We start from the raw sequence: 21,092 nt of genomic DNA, 5'->3' as shown, positions 1-21,092 counted from the left end.
CAGTTTTTAAATAATGCATTACAGAGTATCACATGCTGAAAAAAAGCAAAGACGGGACAGTTTAGGACAGCATCAAATAAGAAAACGGAGTGTCTTTTAGTGTTAGGTCTGAAACAGCCTCTAAGCTCAGATCCTGAATCAGTTGGATTTCAATCTGCATTTCCCTCCGTGACAGTGAATGCTCTCAAACACCGGATGTCACCATAAAACCCCCTCTTCTACATTATAGGCTTAAGGTACCCAAATATTTTGGTAGAGAGACTTCTTCAGCTCTAACAGACAAACAGATATCTCTGCTCACGTTGGCACGTTTTTCCCAAAGGCTGTCGCAAGACCTTATGCCACAGCCATTAATAGAATTGAGATGGCCCATTTCGTCTGGTGTCTGCAATAAAAAACTGCCATGGCTCAGTATTTTTGGAGGATTCAAAAGGTGCACAATGGAAATGTAAAAGTTGGTGGAAACACCCCTCACCCTGATGTCCTCAGGGTCCAGGCTGTGCTCGCTCCATGCTGACGTTATGCTGCTGTTGAGGTACGATCCAGAGCGACCCATGTCCAACTCGTCCTCATAGGCCTCAGACGCGATATCATCTCTCGTGTGGGTGCCAGCAAACAGGAACTGATGGAGGGCGGTAAAATTGGTCAACACTGATTGTTTCCATTACATTTCTTAAGCAAGGAAAAGCAAACAATGCAGAAATCACAATATACATATATAGCTTACTTACTTAACCTAACATTATTTAAGAAGATGGAAACAGTTCTTTAGTGCATTACTATGTATTTACGTGTCTATATAGCAAATATAAAACATTATATTTTACTGATGAAAATAAAGACCACCATGAAAGATAATTAATAAAATAAAAAGTAAAAATAAAAACAACAATAATAACAATATCTTAAATTGGAAATGCCTAAATCCTGGACAGCATCGAATACCAAAGGAGCTAAATTACAAGTAAAGCAGCATGTAAGCACAGGCTACATATGAAAGGTGAAGCCAATGGAGAAGTGCTTTAAATCTGGGCCAGTGGGGGCAAGTTGAATGGCCAAGTTAAGGCAATTTACTCATATACAGTAGAACATTTAAATGAAACTTAAGTGCTGCACAGATTCTTCTTCTTCTTTCCTTCCCTTAGGGGTGTCCACAGGGAATTGTGGACCCTATTTCTAGTGTCCTCCTCTATCACATCACCCCTCTGCATTTCCTGACTGCCAGATCCATGTTCACCATCCAATAATCCACTATTTCTCCTCTGCACAAACCTCTAACTTTGTCTCCAAACTGCTCAACTTGAGCTGTCTGTCTGATGTAGTCATTTCTAATTATGTCCCAATGAAAGTCTCAACATCTCCAGCTCTGCCTCCTGTTTTTGTCAGTGCCAATGTCAATGCCATGAAACATACATCATAGCATTCTCACTACTGTTTTGTAAACCTTCCCTGTCACTCTTGCTGCTGCTATCCCTCAGACATAAATCACCCCCAACACTTTTTGGAGCTTAAACTTGAATTAATAAGAACTTTAAGGCTAACTGACCTAGGGAGCATGACATCTAAAACTGGAAATAAGCCCAACAGATACTCAGAGTGCTTACTGCTGATTTGTTCTATGAGTACACACTATTTTAGGCCCCAGTCACATAAGTCAAGAGACCAGTCAGCGACTCCATAGCAACCTTTGGAAAAATGCATATACCCCAGCTGGTTGCCGAGTGGTTGCTGCACCAAAAACCTTGCGATTTCATTGGTCGCTAGCAGTTTGCCAAAATTGACCACAGTTTGCATGCAAGACACTGACTCATCTATGGCAATCTGTTAGCGACCAAAGCAATCACAAGCAGGTTTTTATTACAACACAAAGTAAAAAGTAAAATAACCTCCAGTAACTACTCACTACCTGGTTGGTGAATATACTTTTTCACTCTAGCGACTTTTTTAGGGCAACCTCATAGACTAAATCTATACAAGTTGCTACACTGTGAGCATGGAGGGGTGCTTGTGATTCAGAGCTTCTGAAACTGAGGTCTCACAGTGATGGTTCACAAACTACAATTATTATTGTAGGGTCTTTACTTTGCAATATAAAGCGTCATGAGGCGACTGTTGTTGGGATTTGACGTTATATAAATAAACTTAAATTCAATTAGATACTACACCCATCTTTTCCATACATTTGTGAATGTATTGCATACATTGAAATGGTTACCTTAGGAATGAGTAGAAGACCCAGGGTGACAGTGACAGTTAGGTGAGTGTGGGTGAAGAACAGGAGCAGCATCCAGTCTGGATGCAGCTCAGGAGCGAGAGTGAACCTGTAAAAATAAAGACAGACATCCAGATGTGAAGCTGATGTTAGTCAATTTCATTGACTGCCGATAGGATTTCAGTTTCTTATATTCTGATATCTATAAAGCTGTTCAGCATCACTATTCAACCTGCTAAATCTCATCACATAAACCAGGAAAGTATTTGGACACAAAGACACGTCTTTATTATAGTTCATCAACTTTAAAGTTTTCATTCACTAACTGAAGTGAAACCTGCATCAAAGCTCTTGGATACAGATGGATGTGGGAGAGAAAGCTACCACCAGTGCAGCAGATTTAGCAGCAGTGTCTGTCTAGTCGTCAAATGCACTCCTGCAGTGTTCTACTTGGGTGATCCTCGTGCCAGCAAGGACACAATATTTTCCTCATCCGCTCAATTGGATTCACAATAAAAAGGAGTGACCTTCATCTGGTCAAAAGATTCAGTCTATGTGTACATCAGACGGGAACACACTAGGCTAGCTGTGCTGCAGCAGTTGGAGGAAAATAAGATAATTACCATCTGAAACAACAGTGGTGAGAGGAGTAGCTCCAGCCTGTTATTTAGAACGAACTAACAGGCTTTCAGCACAGTGAGACCTCGTGTGCACTAAGGATATGAAGGCATGTCTTGTTAGATGCTAATTCCACCACTGGAGAGCCTCTAACAAGCAAATGTCATGTAGCAGGCTCATTACGCTGCTGAGGTTGGCAAATGGCTAATTAACAAACAGTTACTGTGGTAATAGCTGTGAGGCATGAATGAAGGCAAACGTCCAGCATATGAAATGTCTCGAAGCTTTGAAGTCTTCTCTCCTTCGTGTTTTGTGATGAGTTTGTGTGCAGATGAGGATTTAATAACTCTGGCATGCTGTTTCCTCTCAGCCAGCAGCATTTCACTGAGCGATCTCCACCACTCCTACGACTCCAGCGGTTTCATTCCAGCATCCCATTTACCTGGACCTGGCTTATACCTGAAGATGACCACAGCCAACACGGAAGCCTGAGCTTTAACTGGTCACTATGGGATCAAATAGCAGGTTCTTCATGCAACATAAATGGATGGCGGTTGCCTTTAACTAGCCCCGGTGCACACTGGAGCCCCAGGTGGCAACCAGACGGAATTAACCCACCACACCAGGCAGTTCTCCAGTTTATTAAGGACCTCATCTGGCCATTTTCTGCAGAGGAAAGCCTCACAACAATGCTCGAGAGGCTCGTTAAAAGAACTGGCCAAGCAATCACAAGAGCCAGATGTTCAAAAAGACATCAGAACACTTAAAAACTCGCATTTCTTCCAGTAAACTATCGATCATGCACAATTTATTGGTAATGAACGATAATAAAGCTACCAATAGTTCAAGTAATTGATGCTGTCTTAGAAAAAAAAAATCACCCTGACATGGTTCATTAGTGAATAATGTGATGTAGCTGAGCTCTCAATTAGGGCGGCTCGAGCTAGGAGCGGCTGTGGCAGTGTCAGCTGAAACATCTCATTTATTAAAACTGCACATTGCAGCTACTTGACGTGTAGACTGGAGGGAGAGGGCTGATTTCACTATGATCAAAATTAACTACGAGCTGAACAGAACAGTTGAGCTAGCGTACACGGAAATCAGGCGATCTACTGGAGGATATAAACATCAAAATGACAACCTGAAGACAGACTATGATATTAAATATGGAGCCAGTACGTACTGGGAATTTTGCAAATTTAAGTGACAACATTTGCATGCTGAACACAATGTATCTATTAGTAACTATGCTTAGAGCGCTATGTGGGTGGATTCGAGCCTTACTGTTATTCCAGTGTTAAGGTTCTGATTTTTGTGTTTGTTAAACTTGGACTTTGCTTTTGTTTCCTTTATTATTCCATTTACGTGTGCACACAGAAAGGTCCTGAGCTGGATTTGAACCCAACACCTTTTAGCTGTGAGGCAAAAGTGACACAGACTGCCATCCAAATAAAACAGACAAAACAAACAAAAAAACCCACTTCTTTATCTTAAATAAAAGTGTCTCTTTTTCTTTTAACTGATCCTGTCAGTTATGTTACTGTCAGTTATCATCAGTGTTAGTCATAAAATAAAAGTTGGAGCGTATTTCAAGACAGAGGATTATTACCCAAAGAATCTCTAAATTCAGTATTGTATGGGGTATAACAGAATATAATTTGTGATGCTCAAAGTGTTTTGGTAAAAATTCTAGACAAATTTATTACATAAATAAATAGAAAATCAGTTTAAAAAGTTTTCAGTTTGGATATAGCATTATAACAGATGATGTAAGCTGTAGGCTTCTTACAGTATAGCACAGGTGGGGGAGTTTACTGCAAAAAACTGTCTGTGATGAGTCAGAAAACACAGCCTGACTGTGCAAACAGCACAGGTGTACCTGCGTATCTGCTGATACTTAAATGTCCACCTTTAACAAGTCTCACTGGACCCCAGAGTAGAGCCTTCCCAGTTTCATTTCAAGACAAGCTTATGCTTCTTCCTGCTCCTTTTTGAACATGAACGTTATTTGGAGTTGTGGTTGCTCGTTTTCCTTTTGTTTTGCTTTGTTCATTTGTCTCTTTTAATTCTATTTTGTTGTACTTTTTCAACATGTTCAAAATAAAGATTCAATCAATCAATCAAGACACCTCACAGATTTTTCTATCACACCACTGTATTCTTGGTTTGCATTTTGGGTTATTTTTGTTAAATAAATTGATTTTGCTCGGTTTCAGCCCTCTTCTCTTCAACTCTCTGTAGCTTTAAATTATTTGAGCTGCTGCTGCCCATTTCCAGAAGAGGGCAGTACCTTTCCTGCCATTACCACAAACAACCTGAACCAAAAATGCAGCAGAATAATTAAATTCTGTGCCGTAACCTCAAAGTGTCTGAGAAGAGCTGCTGGTTTATACCAGGTCTGTACATATGTACCAAGAATCTGAACAGACTGACTACTTTACACAAAGCAAAAATGTTCTTATGCAGTACTGATAACATATAAGAAATTTCTAGCTGATTAAACAACCTTTCCCTCACTAGTCTGCACCACAAATACCAGCTGGTTGAGTAAATAATTACTATTTTACTCATGTGCAATAGTTAACTGTTCTCAGATGCTACACAGCAGTATGTGATTTAGAAAATGAACAGTTGTATGCAGGCTGTGAGAGAACAAGCTAGTGTATAATCACTGGAGTAATGTGCCATGAAGTACAGCACAGGCGCGTGGATGCTAACCTGCAAAGAAAGGAACACTTGGCAAACTAATCTGACATCATGAGTATGATGATTTGCAGTACAAAGTGCCGCACTGTTGAGTGACATTTAAAATATGATTTGATTATTAAAGAATGTAATTAACAGTTTCAGGTGGTTTCTAAATATAAGCACTGTTTACACAGCCAATTTTTATCCTCATCCATTAGATTAGGCTACATGTTTAATGTCTTTCGTACTATTGCTGGTCTGCTGGCTACCAAATGCAAAGCAAACTTTCCCCCTGAGCTAAGGGTGGTCCACACACGGAGCGATGTGGTGATCAGAGAACATAAAATGCCAAAGATGTTCAGCAACTTCAAGCGATAATAGGAGAAGTGAGTGGGCATGAGCAAATGCAGCAAATACCAACAATGGCGACCCCCACATATGTTGATCGACATATGAGGGGGTGGCAAATAAATTAGAAGGTTACCTAGGCAACTGAGGGCTGAATTGTCCAAAAGCAACCAACCATTGAATGACCAACAGGATGAGGAGGCATGTAACTGATAGCTGGAAAATTTGCCATTTTGCACACCTTCAAGGCTTCATCTATTTTTCCCGTCTCTGCATAAAAGTGAGCTGTGGAGCTCCGTTTCTAATTGTCATCATGGGTTTTTGCTTTGCAACATGATGCAAATTTGAGTTGAAAATTTTTAACCTGCGCAAATGCGGCTTCGCCTCTGTTTGCATTGCCCAGTGTGAATTTGCATCAAATCACCTCATGGGATTGAAAACATGTTCGCAGTTTGAAGGTTTTCAGACTTTCTGATTTCTGTCATGTCATTTCCTTAAGATTCATTCTAGCTTACTCGATGTGCTATAACCAAGAGACTATGTTGGCAGTTCACTGACCTTATAAACAAACTATTTATCTCATATAACTTTTACTAATTTTCTGGTACGATGCAATAATACGATAGAATATATTTGCATTTTTTTTAAATTCAACAAAAAAAACCTCATGGTGCCAAATCACTAGGAGGAGGAGCTCTTACCTGATGATGTAGAATATAGCTGACAGCACAAGCTCATTATGAACAGCGATGGCCATGTAGCGAGGCTCGTGGAAGGCCGACGGCACAGTCCTCACGGCGTAACACAGATAGACCGCCCACAGCAGGAAGAGGAACTCGGCTGGGAAGCGAAAAAACAAAAAACAAGCTGTAAACACAGCGAATGCTCTGGCCAAGAAATCATTTCAATGCGGCACACGCTCCTTACATGGGCACCAACCAACCAGCCACTTCACACTCCAGCGCACACATGGAGCTGCCACAGATGGTTGTAAAACACACGTATACAGGAAAGTGGCCTGCTCGACAGACTCATTTGCAACAGCTGTGGTTGTATTCTCAGGGCATTAAATGAGTCCCCGTGCACCTCCGCGGCAGCCTCACATAAGGTTTCCAAGGTATCCAGCTCCGCAACTGTAAACACGCCAGGTTGCTGCCTGTGAGGGCAAGTGAATCATGTTTCCTTACAATAGGAACAACAATCACTGCAAAGTGACTCATTACTGTAAACGCCTCCCTGTCTGTTGGACTTCTTTTTTTAAATAATTAGATCTCAAACTTTTATTTTTGTAAGTAAAACTATTTACTCGAGACAACAATAGAAATAAATTTGTTTTCTCCGTTCCTTGAAATAAAATAGCGAGTGAGAGCAACGAGGGAAATCTAACTCTTTTTTAATGGTCTATTCAGAGCATTTGTAAATTATTTATCAGTAGTTCCAGCATATTAATCCTTCAAAATGGGCAGATTTGTTCATTTTTTTGTACTTGATTTTTTTTTTTTTACAGCGTTAAACAAAAAATGTTTCTGGTACGTTACCAACTAAAAGACTTCACTCACAAGTTTAGCTACCTCAAAGCCTTTTCTTTCTTTTTTTTAACCATATATTCTGTTATAGAATATAACTTCTATAGAATAACTTTCTTTTTTTGTAATCTATCATGAACCTCCATACAGTTTAGAGTGGGCTTTGTGAAACCAATTATACAGAGGATTTGCAGACAAAGAACTGCTAACCCAATGACATTAACTCATCCCTGTGTATGAACACTTCTAGTGAAACTGGGACCATTTTCCTTCAAAATAAAAGCTGCACCTTTTAAACTTCTACTTTGATGGGGAGCCTTCTCCATTTCCAGTTTGCGTTGCACTTTTGCTAACTACAATCACTTGGGTAGTAGTTAGCAAGTATTTGCAGCCAAGCTGTTCGTCGCAAATTACAGGTGACCAAGGCAACCTACTAGCAACCAAAGCAATCATAATGAGCTTCTTAGTGCAGCATATCATATTCAATATGTTGAATAACGTGCACGCATGATATCACATGAAGAAAAAGAAATCTCTCTAGGTTGTATGGTGCAATATTTTTAAAAAATACTTACTACTCACTACTCATGTACTAATTTCTATAGTGTTTCTGTGTTCTATGATATTTAACCTTGCCATGGGTGTCACAAGAAACTAACTCGCACCAGCATGTGATTTACAAGAGAGGCTGTGTGAGGGATGAGGAAGAGGAGTGTGCAAAAGAAGTGTGTTCTCTTACCATGACTGCTGATAACTGCTTTTTTACTGTTTTCATGTTTATAAAGTTAGACTGCACAAGATTAATACAAGAATCTCAGTGTGCCTGTACTGTCCTCTACCTCTGCACATGCGAGCACATGATAACAACTACTGAAAGTGCAGTTTTGCTGCATGCTTGGGTCTTAACAATTCGTCTTTATTCGATAGGAGTTCATTTTTTATGGGATTGTTTCTGCGCAGAAACACAGCAGAGCAGAAAATACTACAATTATATCTCTTGCTGCGAGCAAATGCAGGTGTGGATTTCTAAATCTGAAAGATTTATTGCATCTCTGTGGGTGTAAATTATAAGCTGCATTCAGGTGGCATCAGAGTTGCCCCGCACTTCCATATTGCCAACCTATTTTTACCTCCTAATAAACAGAATGAAAATGTGTCCTCAGTATACAGTAGCGCAGCATGGCGGCCCGGCTGGGGGTCCATCTGTTTTCCCAGAACTCTAAAACGACCACAGCGCTCTCTCATGAAGCCTGAGTCAGCAGACATACACCAGCATGCAGACTTGCTCAAAGTGAGATGCTGCTCTCAAAGCATCTTTGATTTCTCATCTGTCTTCATCTGCTGCTGGTTGCCCTTCCCCTCCTGTGTACAACACAGGAAAGCATCCAAAAGCGTAGCACCAGTAGAGAGGATTAATGTCTTCTTTTGGGAAACATTTCCAAATGTACATGGAAGGGAGTTGTCTTAATCATCCAGCTTCACCCCATCACTCATTCTTCCCTCATCTCACTTTCAACTCCCATCGCTATCATGCCTAACAAATCACTTCTTAATTTCACGTGTCCATCAAGTAACCCACGTTTCCTCACCACACTTACCCACATGCAGAGTGCAGCACACTTAAATCTACTCACAGCGCCCTGCAGAGGCAGAGGGCAGTAACGGTACTTACCAACAGCCATCATATAGTCCCAGCGATCCAGGAGGCACATGCTGAACTGCAGCCCATTGGGCGTGTAGCCCACCTCGATGAGAGCCAACTTCCTGTCCGGGTTCTGACAGACAGCAGATGTCCAAGCTACCAGGAACCAGCAGACGATGAGCAGAATGATGCCCAGCAGACGTAGCACTCGCCAGCTGGTCATATAGGGGATCCTCTGGGCTGTACGGGACAGGAACACCTTCAGCACCCTGTGGAGGGAGAAGCTCACATTGAGACTGTTTCACAAAGTTTCATGTAAGCCTGTCGTCATTTCAAGTAAACAGAGTATCCATGAGAGGGAAATACCTCTACACTCAGTGTGCCTTGAGTGTATTTATCTTTTTATTTCCCATATCTGCTAGAATTTGAAACCTTCTACATGCAAAAGCTTTAAGCAAAAAATACATCACAGCTGCTTTATACACTGGTTTATTAGTCTATGGCAATATTAGTATCGGAAAAATATTGCTTCCACAATATGACATAAATACTTAACAGAAAACTAGTATTTCAATTTTCATAGACTCTTATTAAGCTTTATCCCAAAGTCAAGAGTGCTGCGGCCCACTTAAAAACCAGAAAATCCCAAGGGGCCCACTCATTCTTAAATCTTCACTTTAATCAAAATGCAAGAGAAAGTGATGTATTTCCTTGAAAAGTTTCATTCCAAAAAACATAAACAACGCAGGCTGTTAAGGCTATAAATTGTTGATGCTACTTGGGTGTATGCAAAGTGTTTAGGTCAGTGTGTGACCCATCTTCCTCCTTGGACACGAACTTCACTCACCTGTGCCAATAGCAGTCACTGAACTGAAACTCTCTGCTGTGCTATTGCAGCCTTTCAAAGGATTTTTATTGTGTGCTGCTGTGTCCAAACAAACATGCTGAAAACGCCGACGTCAACTCTGTGATCAAAAGTGGGCCTGGCAAAAAATTAACCGTGATGGTGGATGCTGATGTAAAATATTAGTCTAGTCATGCTGTCTCTTGCAAAATGAGAAGTATACGTCATATTACTTTTTTTATATGGATGAATTTACCTTTATTAGCACCATTTCCTGTGAACTGGCTCCAACATGCTCAGAATCGATGATTTTCTCGACCATATTAGTTCATGAAATTTAACCAAAACAGTTTATCTGCCTTAAACTTACTAAACATAACAAAAAGAGCTGAGTAGGGTTGAGCGATAGGACGAATATATCAACTATCGACGATAGGCTAAGGCCATTGGTGATCGTTTTTACAAGGTCGATTTATTTATTTATTTGCCCATGAGTAAGTTTGCTAATAATGATGGAGCTAATAGAAGCAGTCAACAGAAAAAAAAATAATAGCACTGTTTTAACAGCACCCTTTTTCATCTGCGAGCAAATGCACGCTCCTAAATTCTGTGCCCAAATGCGTGTTGATGGAGCTGCAGAAGTTGGTGATAGCCTTGCATACTCAGCCGCATGGTGGACACGTACACGCTTATGCAAGTTAGTCGTGTTTGAGTACTTTGTTCACACTATACGTCTGCACAAGCGGCACACCGCTTTGGTTACATCCTTAGGTTTACCTCTTTCATCCCAAATTGGCAACTTTATACTTTTTTTTAGTGCTGTCAGCATAATCACGACTAACGCGATTAACAATTAACCCATCTGGAGCACAGACGGAGTCAAAGTCCCTGAAATGTCTCTGTCAACGCATTTCAGGCAGTTTGTCCAAAGTTTGTTCATTCTGCACTCCAGATGGTTTAAGCGCGTTAAAATTTTTAATAGTGATGACCACATTAACACTGACATCCCTAATTCTTTGGGGAAATTAGTTCATCCATGTTTGGCCTTCTGTGTTGTAAACAGCAAATCAGTCCGTGCATGATTACATTGCTCCGCCCATCAAAAAGTCTGCGCATACGCGAATATATCGTCGATCGACGATTATTGGACTGACGACTGTCGGTTGGAAATTTTTTACATATCACCCAACCCTAGAGCTGAGTGATCAGAAAAGAAAAAAACAAAGCAAACTTATTGTTTGTCACCTCACTAAATGGGTGAAATTTTACACTATTTATTAAAAAATGCTAATATGTTGCAAACTTATTTAAGGGCTTTGGTTTAAAAGAAAGTGTGCCTTGAGGTATGATTAAATGACATGTCAAGACTTTTTCCTGACTTCCTGCAAAGCAGCGCAGCAGAAAAAAACTGCTAGCCATCACATTTGCAGCACTTATTCCACCTGCCAAATCCACAGACTGTGGAACATGAGTTAAACTCTGCTCAAACACATCACCGGCATAGCTATTCTTAGGCTCTGCCCTTCACGCACATTGATGAAGTGTCCACTGCTCTCTCCACTAATGAGCCCCCCATCAAAAATTGATCTGTGCAATATGTTAACTTGCACCTCTAAGGGTGAACTGGGCCCCGGCTCGTGTTAGCCACATCCTCTTAATCAGTATCTCCATTAGCGCATTTTGACAGATTCACCTGACAAAAAAAGGCCCACAAATGAAGAATTTCATCACTGTCACTTTAAATACAGTGGACCACCCTGTCTCATTAACAGCTATTCACAGCTGGAGAACTCCCCCCCAACACCACTCCACTGCATCCTCTGGCGATGCTTTCTGTCCCTGAGTTCTGTTTTTGTCTTTTTCTCAGCAACTGTCATTCAGGACTTTGTTAAATATGGAGCTCATTTGGGGCCAATGCGCTCCGTGTTTTCTTAATTACTTTACCACTTAATGAGGCAGTATAGCCTGGTGATGAAGTAGCTGAAAAACACGCTGCCTTGACACATCACAGGACTCTTTATCAAAGGATTAAGAGGTCAGGTGTAATATAATCTGATAAGTGCTTCCAGGGATGGATAACAGTGTCGAACTGTGGGTGAAGTACCTGTACAACTTAAGAGTCAGCATCCCGTAGACGGTAGCGAAACCCAGCAGTCGAACCCAACGCAGAAGGATGCAACGGAAAACACTGGGCTGAAAGTAGAGAATCCCAACCTGGAAGAGGACAGAAGAAGCATTAAACAACAAAGGTCGTGAAAAGAAACTGAAAAATAAATAAATAAATAAATAAAAGAGCCACCCAACTGTGAGTGTTTTTTCTATCTAAATGATAATGGGCCCTCTTTCCCTGGGAAATTACATTTAAATTCGTGGGAAGCTGCTGCCTCATTGTGCTCTCAGTGGATGTCTCTATAAACAGTAAAGTAATCTTATTTAAATGTTGGTTTTCTCCAACTGTTCTCCTTTGGTGTCGCACAAGTGAATGAGTGGGTTTATGCAGTTTAGTTTACTGTACATCCTATCGCACATTAAGTCCCTCTATAATCAGTTACTTGCTTTGTTTCACCACAGAATCTACTCAGGAAGCTATTTTGCTTGTGTTCTCTAAACCTTTTCTACTTCCTCTGCCACCTTTCATCCATCAAAGGGAATTTAAAATACAGCAAAAGTGACCATCAGTGTGTATCGCCGATGCTGCAGATGAACTCAGTGTGTTTTGGGGCTGTGAACTTTTTTTTTTTTTATAGTGGTTTTTGTCAGCAGATGGTGTTTCCAGGGATGTCATGAATGTGTTGACATAAAAGATCAAATGCTGCTTGAATTCTAGGACCTTTTTGCTCATGTCGGCCAAAAAAAAAAAAGAGCACCAAATTTTTATTTTTTCTCATATGCTACAAAGAGCAGCTCCATCTGCTGATGAAGATCATGTGCTATGATCAAAAGGTCTGGGCATCAGTTGAGCGCATACACTTGGACTTACTTCTAGGACTCTCAAGGATCAAAAGTTTTGACCGTACTAAAATTACTATGGCTAAACAGCTGCTGAGCTTGCTTCTCAATAATGAAAAAGTAACATTTGTTGAGCACTTTTCCAGTCTGATTGAGCACTAAAAAGTACCTAACAGATACAATATGTACAACAGCTGCAGAAACAACAAAAGGTTTGCTCCACTAAAAGGTATAAGATAGCTTTCTTAGAACAATACTTTAAAAAGCTTGTTGGTGTACGGCAAAACTATGTGCCAATGATCAGGTTCCCTTGATGGAAAAATAACTAAATAAATAAAAACTTCAGAAGGTTTATGGTCCAGGTATGTTGATATACAACCTATTCAAGAAGGGGCAGTGTCAAACAGAACAATAAGTGGACACGACCACCAAAAATGAAATCCAGAGGAAATGATGTGCTCACAGTTGCTATGAGACAGTAAAGCATAGTAACTAACTAAACGAATATATAACAAAGATATAAAATATAACAAAATAACTACAAATAGCTGAAATTATAAATATTCTAGTATTATTAAATATGCACGCAGTGTTACTGTATATGCATATCGTAAAATTAAATATGCATACTTGACTTACCATATTGTCAGCACCCTGTGAAGCCCAGTAAGTAAAGGAGCTTAAGCTCGCGGTTACATCCAGTAACTACTATTTTATTATTATTTTCACTGTATATTTTTCCCTTTGACACATTTTAAGGGTATGACCACTCATTTGTAATTATCTTACAAGCTTTATTAACAACCATAACAAGAACAATGTTGACACTGCATATCAAGGCTGAAAATTCCCTCCACATTGTACATGGATTGACCCCAACCATAACCTTTTGAGAAATGTCACTAAAAGATTAAAAAAAATCAAACCAAACCAAACACATAACACAAAGGAACCAAGCTAATAAATTAATAATGCTAATAATTTAATAACTCAATAGAAGATTACTTAAAACACTGATTATATTTGAATCTTGTGATTTGCCAGACATCGTTTTATGAGCAAGATAAAGCAGTGTGTGTGTGTGTTATATGTGCATTCAGCGCTCTATCTCATTTATAAATAATTATTTCAGCTTGGCCAACCTTTGGTAAAAGTTTGAGCTAAACTTTGACCAGGCTGGAATTGGTTGTCACTACTTTTTAGTGTAATTTTTAATTTTCAAGTGAAAAACAAAATGAAAGAGACTATATTGAGGGCCGGTATGAATATCACAGTGTTGTTGGTGATTTGATGAATTTAATGTCTAGCTCTTCCAGTCTGGCAGAATGAAACTCATCCAGGAATAGTCTCCCAATCTTTAGGGATTTAAATCCGCATTCCTCTCTTTAGTGCATTGTTTGAACTCCAACAACAGTGACTCAGCTCAGATAATCTTTGAAAGAAACCTTCTGTTAACAGGATAACATCATAATGAGTGACTGACGCTTACCGCTTCGCTCCTAAAATGCCTCACACACATCGTCAGGGTTCAGCCAGTGCTTTGATATTGTTGCGAGCATACAAGTAAACAACCCTTACACTACAATGATTGCATAATAGAGCAATTAGGAATGAAAAACAACTGACATGTTCTGCACATAGTGTCTCAGATATAACACTCAATGAATAAATGTCTAAGAAAGAAACAGGTAGAGAAATTTCTAATAATTAGCATTATTTTCTCCAATAATTATAACTATAGTACAATTAATAGTAGTACTACTGATGCTGCCACTATTACGGGAGGTGAAACCATTTTGGTAGAGTCATTTTCATGAGAAATTTACCTTTTATACATCAAAGAGAAAATCCATGAACTGAATTAGTCATAACAGTAAAGTGCAGTGAAAGCTTGCCCTTGAGACACAGAGCGCATCCTCCTATGTTACATCTTCACGAGTAGATTCTTCTACAAGGACCTGAGCATGCTAAACAGTGCCCATCCATGCTGGTAAAAAAACGCTGATGGTCTTCCAAAGACATAAAAAGAGCCAGAACAAACAGAGAGAAAAAAGAAACAAACATCTGAGGCGACGTAATTATCTGTCCGTTGCAGATGTGCAGAGATTTCCCCTGCGGGATTGTTAATGTTAATCGGATTAGCTGAGGCATTAATACGTTCCCTCAGGCAGCGGCGAAGACGCAGGCATGTGGATATTTTTGCTCACTAGGTTCGAGTCAGTTAAGGGACACAGAGGACCCCACGGGAGGAACGGTGGCCCACATCTTCATCAGCTCACAGAGTCTGGAAGACCAACTGGAGAAACTTCTGATTCAAACAAAGCATGAACAGTTTGACTCGATTTTGCAAAAGGAACGTTGTGCTGAGGAAATAAAGACTTAAAGAGTGCTGAGCTGTTCATTTTCAATACATACAAGGTGCTTAATACTATATCTACTGTCAATATGTTTTTTAAAAGCCTTTTTTTTTAACAGGTGGGATTAACATAAATATCTAAACGATGTGTGACTGCTCCTCAATGCGTTACCTTTTTCACAAAATAAAGAGCAGAGGAACAGGAGCTGATAAAAAGATAGCCAGGCTGCCGCCGAGCAACTTGCTGACGCACGTTTGGCTCCACGGGGACAGGAGAGGGCACAGGAACAGGAGTAAAAATGCACAATGGGAAAACACAGCTCAGGACTCCCTTTTAGATAAACTACCAAATAGCATCTGAATCTCCATCACGTGCCAGTTTTAAGACTGGTGTTGTTTGTGATGAGACGGAAACGGGGAGGTGTTATCCGCCACATTCTTCCCTTGAGGGCTGGCTTTAAATGATCTGAATAAGCTGTCATAAAAAAACTTTTTTTACACATTTAGCAGTCTGAGCTTCTCTTTTAATGGTGCGATCTCACCTCTGGTTATTTTAATGGCTCACAACAAGAAACAAAAAGTGATGGATATGTACAAACATTTAAGACATCCTTTTCATCCTTCTCTCCTGCAGTCGTGAATTGGATAATGGATGGATGGTGTGTCGTGTTCATCTTACTACAGTTCGAATGACAGATGATGAAGACATTAAAAGGTAATACCAAATCATTTTGATGATCGCTGCTGATACAAACATGGTGGAGAGGTCTAGTTCAATGACTTCAATGACTTCTGGCTTCATCGTACTTCCTTTGACTAACTTTCAAAGTGGTCACACCCATTACTAAAGTATCTTTTTGGATGATTTATCCAATTAAAAATAAGAAAACAAACAAAAAAACTACTGGTAGTGGTTGATGCTGTTTAATGCTGTCTAGCTCAACATTTTGAGGACTTCCTTTTGGAGCCACCCTCATGTGGCCATTTAAGGAACTGCACTTTTTGATGCTTCTCACTTGGCTTCATTTTTCAGCCTCAGAGGTGGTCACTTGTCCACACGTGTCTTCAAAAATTCTCAGACCAAAAGGCAAAAATAAGTCGCTATTGTCAGACATTACCATGACCCTCAGGTTTCATGATGATCTGCAGAAATTACACAATCAATTTATGCTGGCACAGTACTTCCCATCAGTAAGGTTTCTGGGAAGTTACTGGCCCCGATCCTCAGACAGGTTTCTCTTAATGTTAGTGGGTATAAAGAGTAAGATCAGTTTCTGCCCTCCTTCTCTTTTGAAACCTTCCATTAATAATCGATGTTAAGTGCTGGGAATACTGGATTCAGCGTTGTGGGGAGGGGAAGGAAAAGGATCAAATGTTATTGGTGAATATGTGTGTGTGTGTATGGTGTATATGCATGCAAGTGAGGTACAGTATACCTATCTAATGGACATCAATATCAAGGAGACAATTATGAACTAATATCAAGCCTCTATCTCAGCCCCATTTGCCTTGTCGTTTGCTTACAACATAGCAAAGGCTTCAGCTGAGCTGAGCAGTCCACTTTCCAGTTTTACTTTTTTCATTTCTTGAATCTCATCCTATTGCTATTTGAGATTTTAAAAAGTGCTAGTTCTTCTGTCAGTTTGCATGCAACAGATTTTGCAACTAGTAGTGAAGACATTTAGATAACGTAGTTTTTGTTTTGTTTTGCTTTCAGGCAGGTAGGTGAATATGTCCCAGCTGGATAAACGCCTAGATCAAGGGTCAGCAACCTTTCACACCCAAAGAGCCATTTGGACCCGGTTTCCACGCAAACGAAAACACTGGGAGCCGCAAATACTTTTTGACATCTAAAATGAAGATAACACTGTATATATTGTTTTTTACCTTTATGCTTTTTGTGAACAACTAAGGTGTGTTGCTTATGAAATCCATGAAGTGCTACAAAGAAAGTTACATTTTATTTATGTAATTAACACATTTTGAACTCTTAAAGAAATATAACCAAAGGAAAGACACCCAGCTGAACTAAAATGATCCATGTAGCAAACAAAAACTGTTGTGAGCCGCCACCCTTATATTGCCTTTGGGCTTTTGGAGCCTTGACCTGACTTTTAAAAAATAATTGGAAAAAAGCACTATGCTGCTAAAAGATGAAAAATAGATATTTGCAAAATTCTGCCTAAATATGTATTTTACCTGGTTAATGTGTGTGGTGGGGCGTGGTCTACAGAGCCGCTGCAGGGGAGGCGGACGCACCTGAGCGGCACCCGCAATCACGCCTCGCCGCCTTAACGTCTGTGCTATCTATGCTGTTGTTGGTGTGTGTCGGGCTGTGAGCTGCAAAGCTACAGCCGGCTGTATGCGTACAGCAACTGTGTGTGAAAAGGGGTCAACAAAGAGATTCTGAAAAGCATGTTCATGGAAACATCGTCGGGTCTGCCGTGATATGTTTACAATGGGACTTCTGCTCCTGAACCTCTGTGCACAGCGTCTGCAAATCGGGGCTTTTATCTTTACGCAGGACTGTAAGCTGTCATCTGTGAGGCGTGAGCGGTGTTTGTTTTTAACATAGTTCACGGTGGAGAATAGCTGCTGACATAATGTGGATCCGAAGGTCCATAATTGGCCTACCTGGGGTTGAAAGTCTCGATAAATGCACGGCGGGTACACCGGCTTCCGCAAGTGTGATGCTTATTTTGAGCGATGAAAAAATAATAGAATATATTTGTATTTTTATATTTCAATATCACAATAATCTTCCAATTTAGAACTACAAGTTAAAAAAGAGAACTAACATAAATAAAATACACTTCAGCTAAATACTTCTAATTTATTTTCCCAAACCACACGGAGCCGCACTATAAGGACTAAAGAGCCGCATGCCACAGGTTGCCGACCCCTGGCCTAGATGATGAAGTTTTATCTGCTGGCCTGGTCTCCAGGCTCTGCAGACACCTGACTTATCACAACCTGGTTCTGCACCTGCTCTCTAAAACAAAGTCTTATCATGTGGAAGCTACAACACAACACAAAGTGTTATACAGACATATACCTGAGATGAGCTTTCATATGCAAATATAAATATTTGAAGTTGTAAAAATGCACAACTGAATATTTTTAAGAGTTCTGGAATCTTCTATGTCACTGAATTTTGACTTAAATTACAAAAATCTAAAATAATTTGCTGCTACCTTTTTTAAACAACAAATATTCTTGTTATGTGTTATTATCCTGTTAACCAATTAATAATAACTAGGAGCAGTTGGATATTATGGGACATACACATATGCTTGCTTACTAGTTTGGTCACATAAGTAGTATGTAAAAAAAAACAATAACAAAAAAACAAAAAAAACAAAAACAATGGTAGTGTCAACAGCTAATGCACTGAGCTGCTGCCACTGGAATGGCTGATTGAATAGTTGAATTACTGAGCAGTTCAACAGGTTTACTTTTCTGTGCATTTTGTACCAGTGGGTCAAGCATCTCTTTGACATTTTCCTTTTCAGATGAGCCACAGTACTAGCTACATATCCAGCATTGCACTAAGTGAGGATGTACAACTATTAACAAAATAATCAACTTCTGTCGGAGTAAAGTTTAAGTAGCTGATTCCCACTCTGCTGGTACATGACATGAAAGAAAACAACCATGGAGGAATCGCTTCCATAGTTCAGTTATAGCATTTCCAGAAACAAAGGCATCTACTGTATTGAAATTTATTTGCTAGTGTTTTGTAATATAAAACATTGTAAATCTGAATGTTATTAAAATACTCAGACAAAAGAGAGTTTTTAGGGATTAATGTTAAATGTTAAGTTTCTATGCTATATGTCAGGACAAGTTATTGCAATTTTATTGCAGTGTTGAGGCTGTCATATTCTTCATAAAGATGAGTGTTAATATTACCCAGAATAATTACTTAATCTAAACTGAACAAGTAAATCAGATTTAAAAAAAAAAGTCTGAGAAGTTGAAAAGTCTTACCTACACGGTATTTTTGAAAACACAGCTTTTTCTATCCGTTTGGGCCTTTTGTCCACACGTAAACGGCGTTTTGGATTACTGAAAATGGAGATTTTTAAAAACTCCTGCCAGGTTGGAGATTTTCGAAAAACTCAGTTTATGCGTTTACACGTGGACGAGGAAAACTGAGATTTAGTCACGCAACGTCAAAGCTGTGCGCCTTTTTTGACGCTGTCCTTCGTCACGTTATTGTTTACCTGAGATGAATTTCTACAATGGCGGATATAGACAAAATACTGTTGCTGATAATCTTAGAGATCTTAGAGATATTTTTTCAGAAATGGGATTTGGGATTTTTTTTTAAACGAAAAGGGAAAAAATCTCAGTTTTCCAAAATACCTGTGTATGTTTGGACGTAGCCTTAGTAAGGGCAAGGCAGATGATTCACAACAACTACTAAAACAGTTTTTTGAGTTTTTCACTTACGGTGGACGAGGTTATGGGTCTGCTTTTGAAATGAATTGGAAGAGAGCAACCTTATGGTCAATGCACTGTGTTTATTTGGATTACCTTTTGGTGCAGTTGAGGATATCTATATTTTATTCTTTCTTTTCCACTTAAATGTTGATGGTATGACATTTAGCACATTTCTCCTAAAAGCCAATTTAGAAAATTATAATGATTAAATAGAAAAATGATAAGAACTGACAATAGAAACAGGCATGGGACGAAATATATGATATATTATTATATATTATATCTATGTTGAACTAAGAAGATCTATGTTGAACAGTAAGGAGCAACGGGAGACTGAAAGTGCAGACAAACATGACACAAGCAAGATTCACTCACTCACCCACTTAGTGATTCAATCAACACTCAGTCACTTAATTTGCGGTTATCTCTCATTCCTAATCATCTCTCATTTCAGCACCCACCAGCTGGCTTCCACACTGAGATTCACTGGGTTGGTTACCCACCAGAAAGTGTCCCTGTTGATAGGACTGTGACGCAAGCCGGCCAGCTGTGGTGTGAGCATCAGCTTTCCAGGGAGCTATTGTGATGTTGGCTACTTTAACATTCTTTGAAGTTTTGTTATGTGTCACCGTTTAAAAGCTGCAGATAGTCTGTGTGATATTTGTTCTTCAATAAAATCCAAAGAATTTAACAAAGGATTTGAACTCACGTGTGAGGTTAACTTTTGCAAAAGGGGCTATAATTTGGGGTTAAACGGGAAGAATGTCTTGTTATTTTGAGTAGAAAAAACGCAATAGGAGAAAATGAATCTGCAGGTTAGAAACTACTTGAGAAGTCTTGTTAAAATGAGACAAAAACAACATTATTATGTAATATGTCATTACTACCATTTGTACAGGTTACTGTACAATAGGTTTTGTGGTACTCGGGTTTTGCTTTTGGATATTTAGACCTTAATGTGACCTTAACTGAAGAAGTCAGTTTTATCCTGTAAATGTAAACAGAACCTGTCATAGCAAACTTTTAACACAAACTTTAGCACTTTTCATTCCCCGAAGGCTTCATGTAAGAATGGCTGTACACCCACAACAAAAATATGACACCCAAACTAGATGCGCCACAGAGTGTAACAAAAATCATTTAGTGCTAGGACGCTTTGGATAATTAGCTCTCGCTGCAGGGCAAAAAAGAGATATTCAGCAAATAACACTTAAAAAAGGGAGTGGGTGGATTCTTTTATCAGACTAATGCAGTTAGAAGAAGCACTCCGAGAAGCAGCAGTGTGTAATTAAGTTGTTATGTGCAGACAATAAAAATGCAAATGCATAGGTGCAGGGTGTTTGGTGCAAAAGGTGAAAGCTTTAGGGATAGATCCACCTTCTTGTGAAGGTCAGGATGCCACAGGATATTGATCGCAGGGGACGACAGACCTCTCCCTTTGTGCCATTAAATCAGTATACTGC

The 21,092-nt window shown here is 39.6% G+C and overlaps 1 protein-coding gene across 1 annotated transcript in view; it reads right to left on the bottom strand.

Moving 5' to 3' along the window:
- Positions 1 to 21,092, bottom strand: part of gpr158a (G protein-coupled receptor 158a) — a 96,776-nt gene that overhangs the window by 6,809 nt on the left and 68,875 nt on the right. The window contains exons 6-10 of the mRNA XM_080865152.1: positions 11,983 to 12,092; positions 9,065 to 9,303; positions 6,568 to 6,706; positions 2,216 to 2,321; positions 476 to 622 (exon numbers count right to left, since the gene is read on the bottom strand). Of these exons, the coding sequence (XP_080721278.1) occupies positions 476 to 622; positions 2,216 to 2,321; positions 6,568 to 6,706; positions 9,065 to 9,303; positions 11,983 to 12,092 (741 nt within the window). The remainder of the gene's footprint in view (positions 1 to 475; positions 623 to 2,215; positions 2,322 to 6,567; positions 6,707 to 9,064; positions 9,304 to 11,982; positions 12,093 to 21,092) is intronic.

This window comes from Rhamphochromis sp. 'chilingali' (assembly GCF_963969265.1).
Source record: "Rhamphochromis sp. 'chilingali' genome assembly, chromosome: 18".
Classification (NCBI taxonomy): domain Eukaryota; kingdom Metazoa; phylum Chordata; class Actinopteri; order Cichliformes; family Cichlidae; genus Rhamphochromis; species Rhamphochromis sp. 'chilingali'.
The sequence above is the reverse complement of the archived record's forward strand: the minus strand, read 5'-3'. Positions and strand labels throughout refer to the sequence as shown.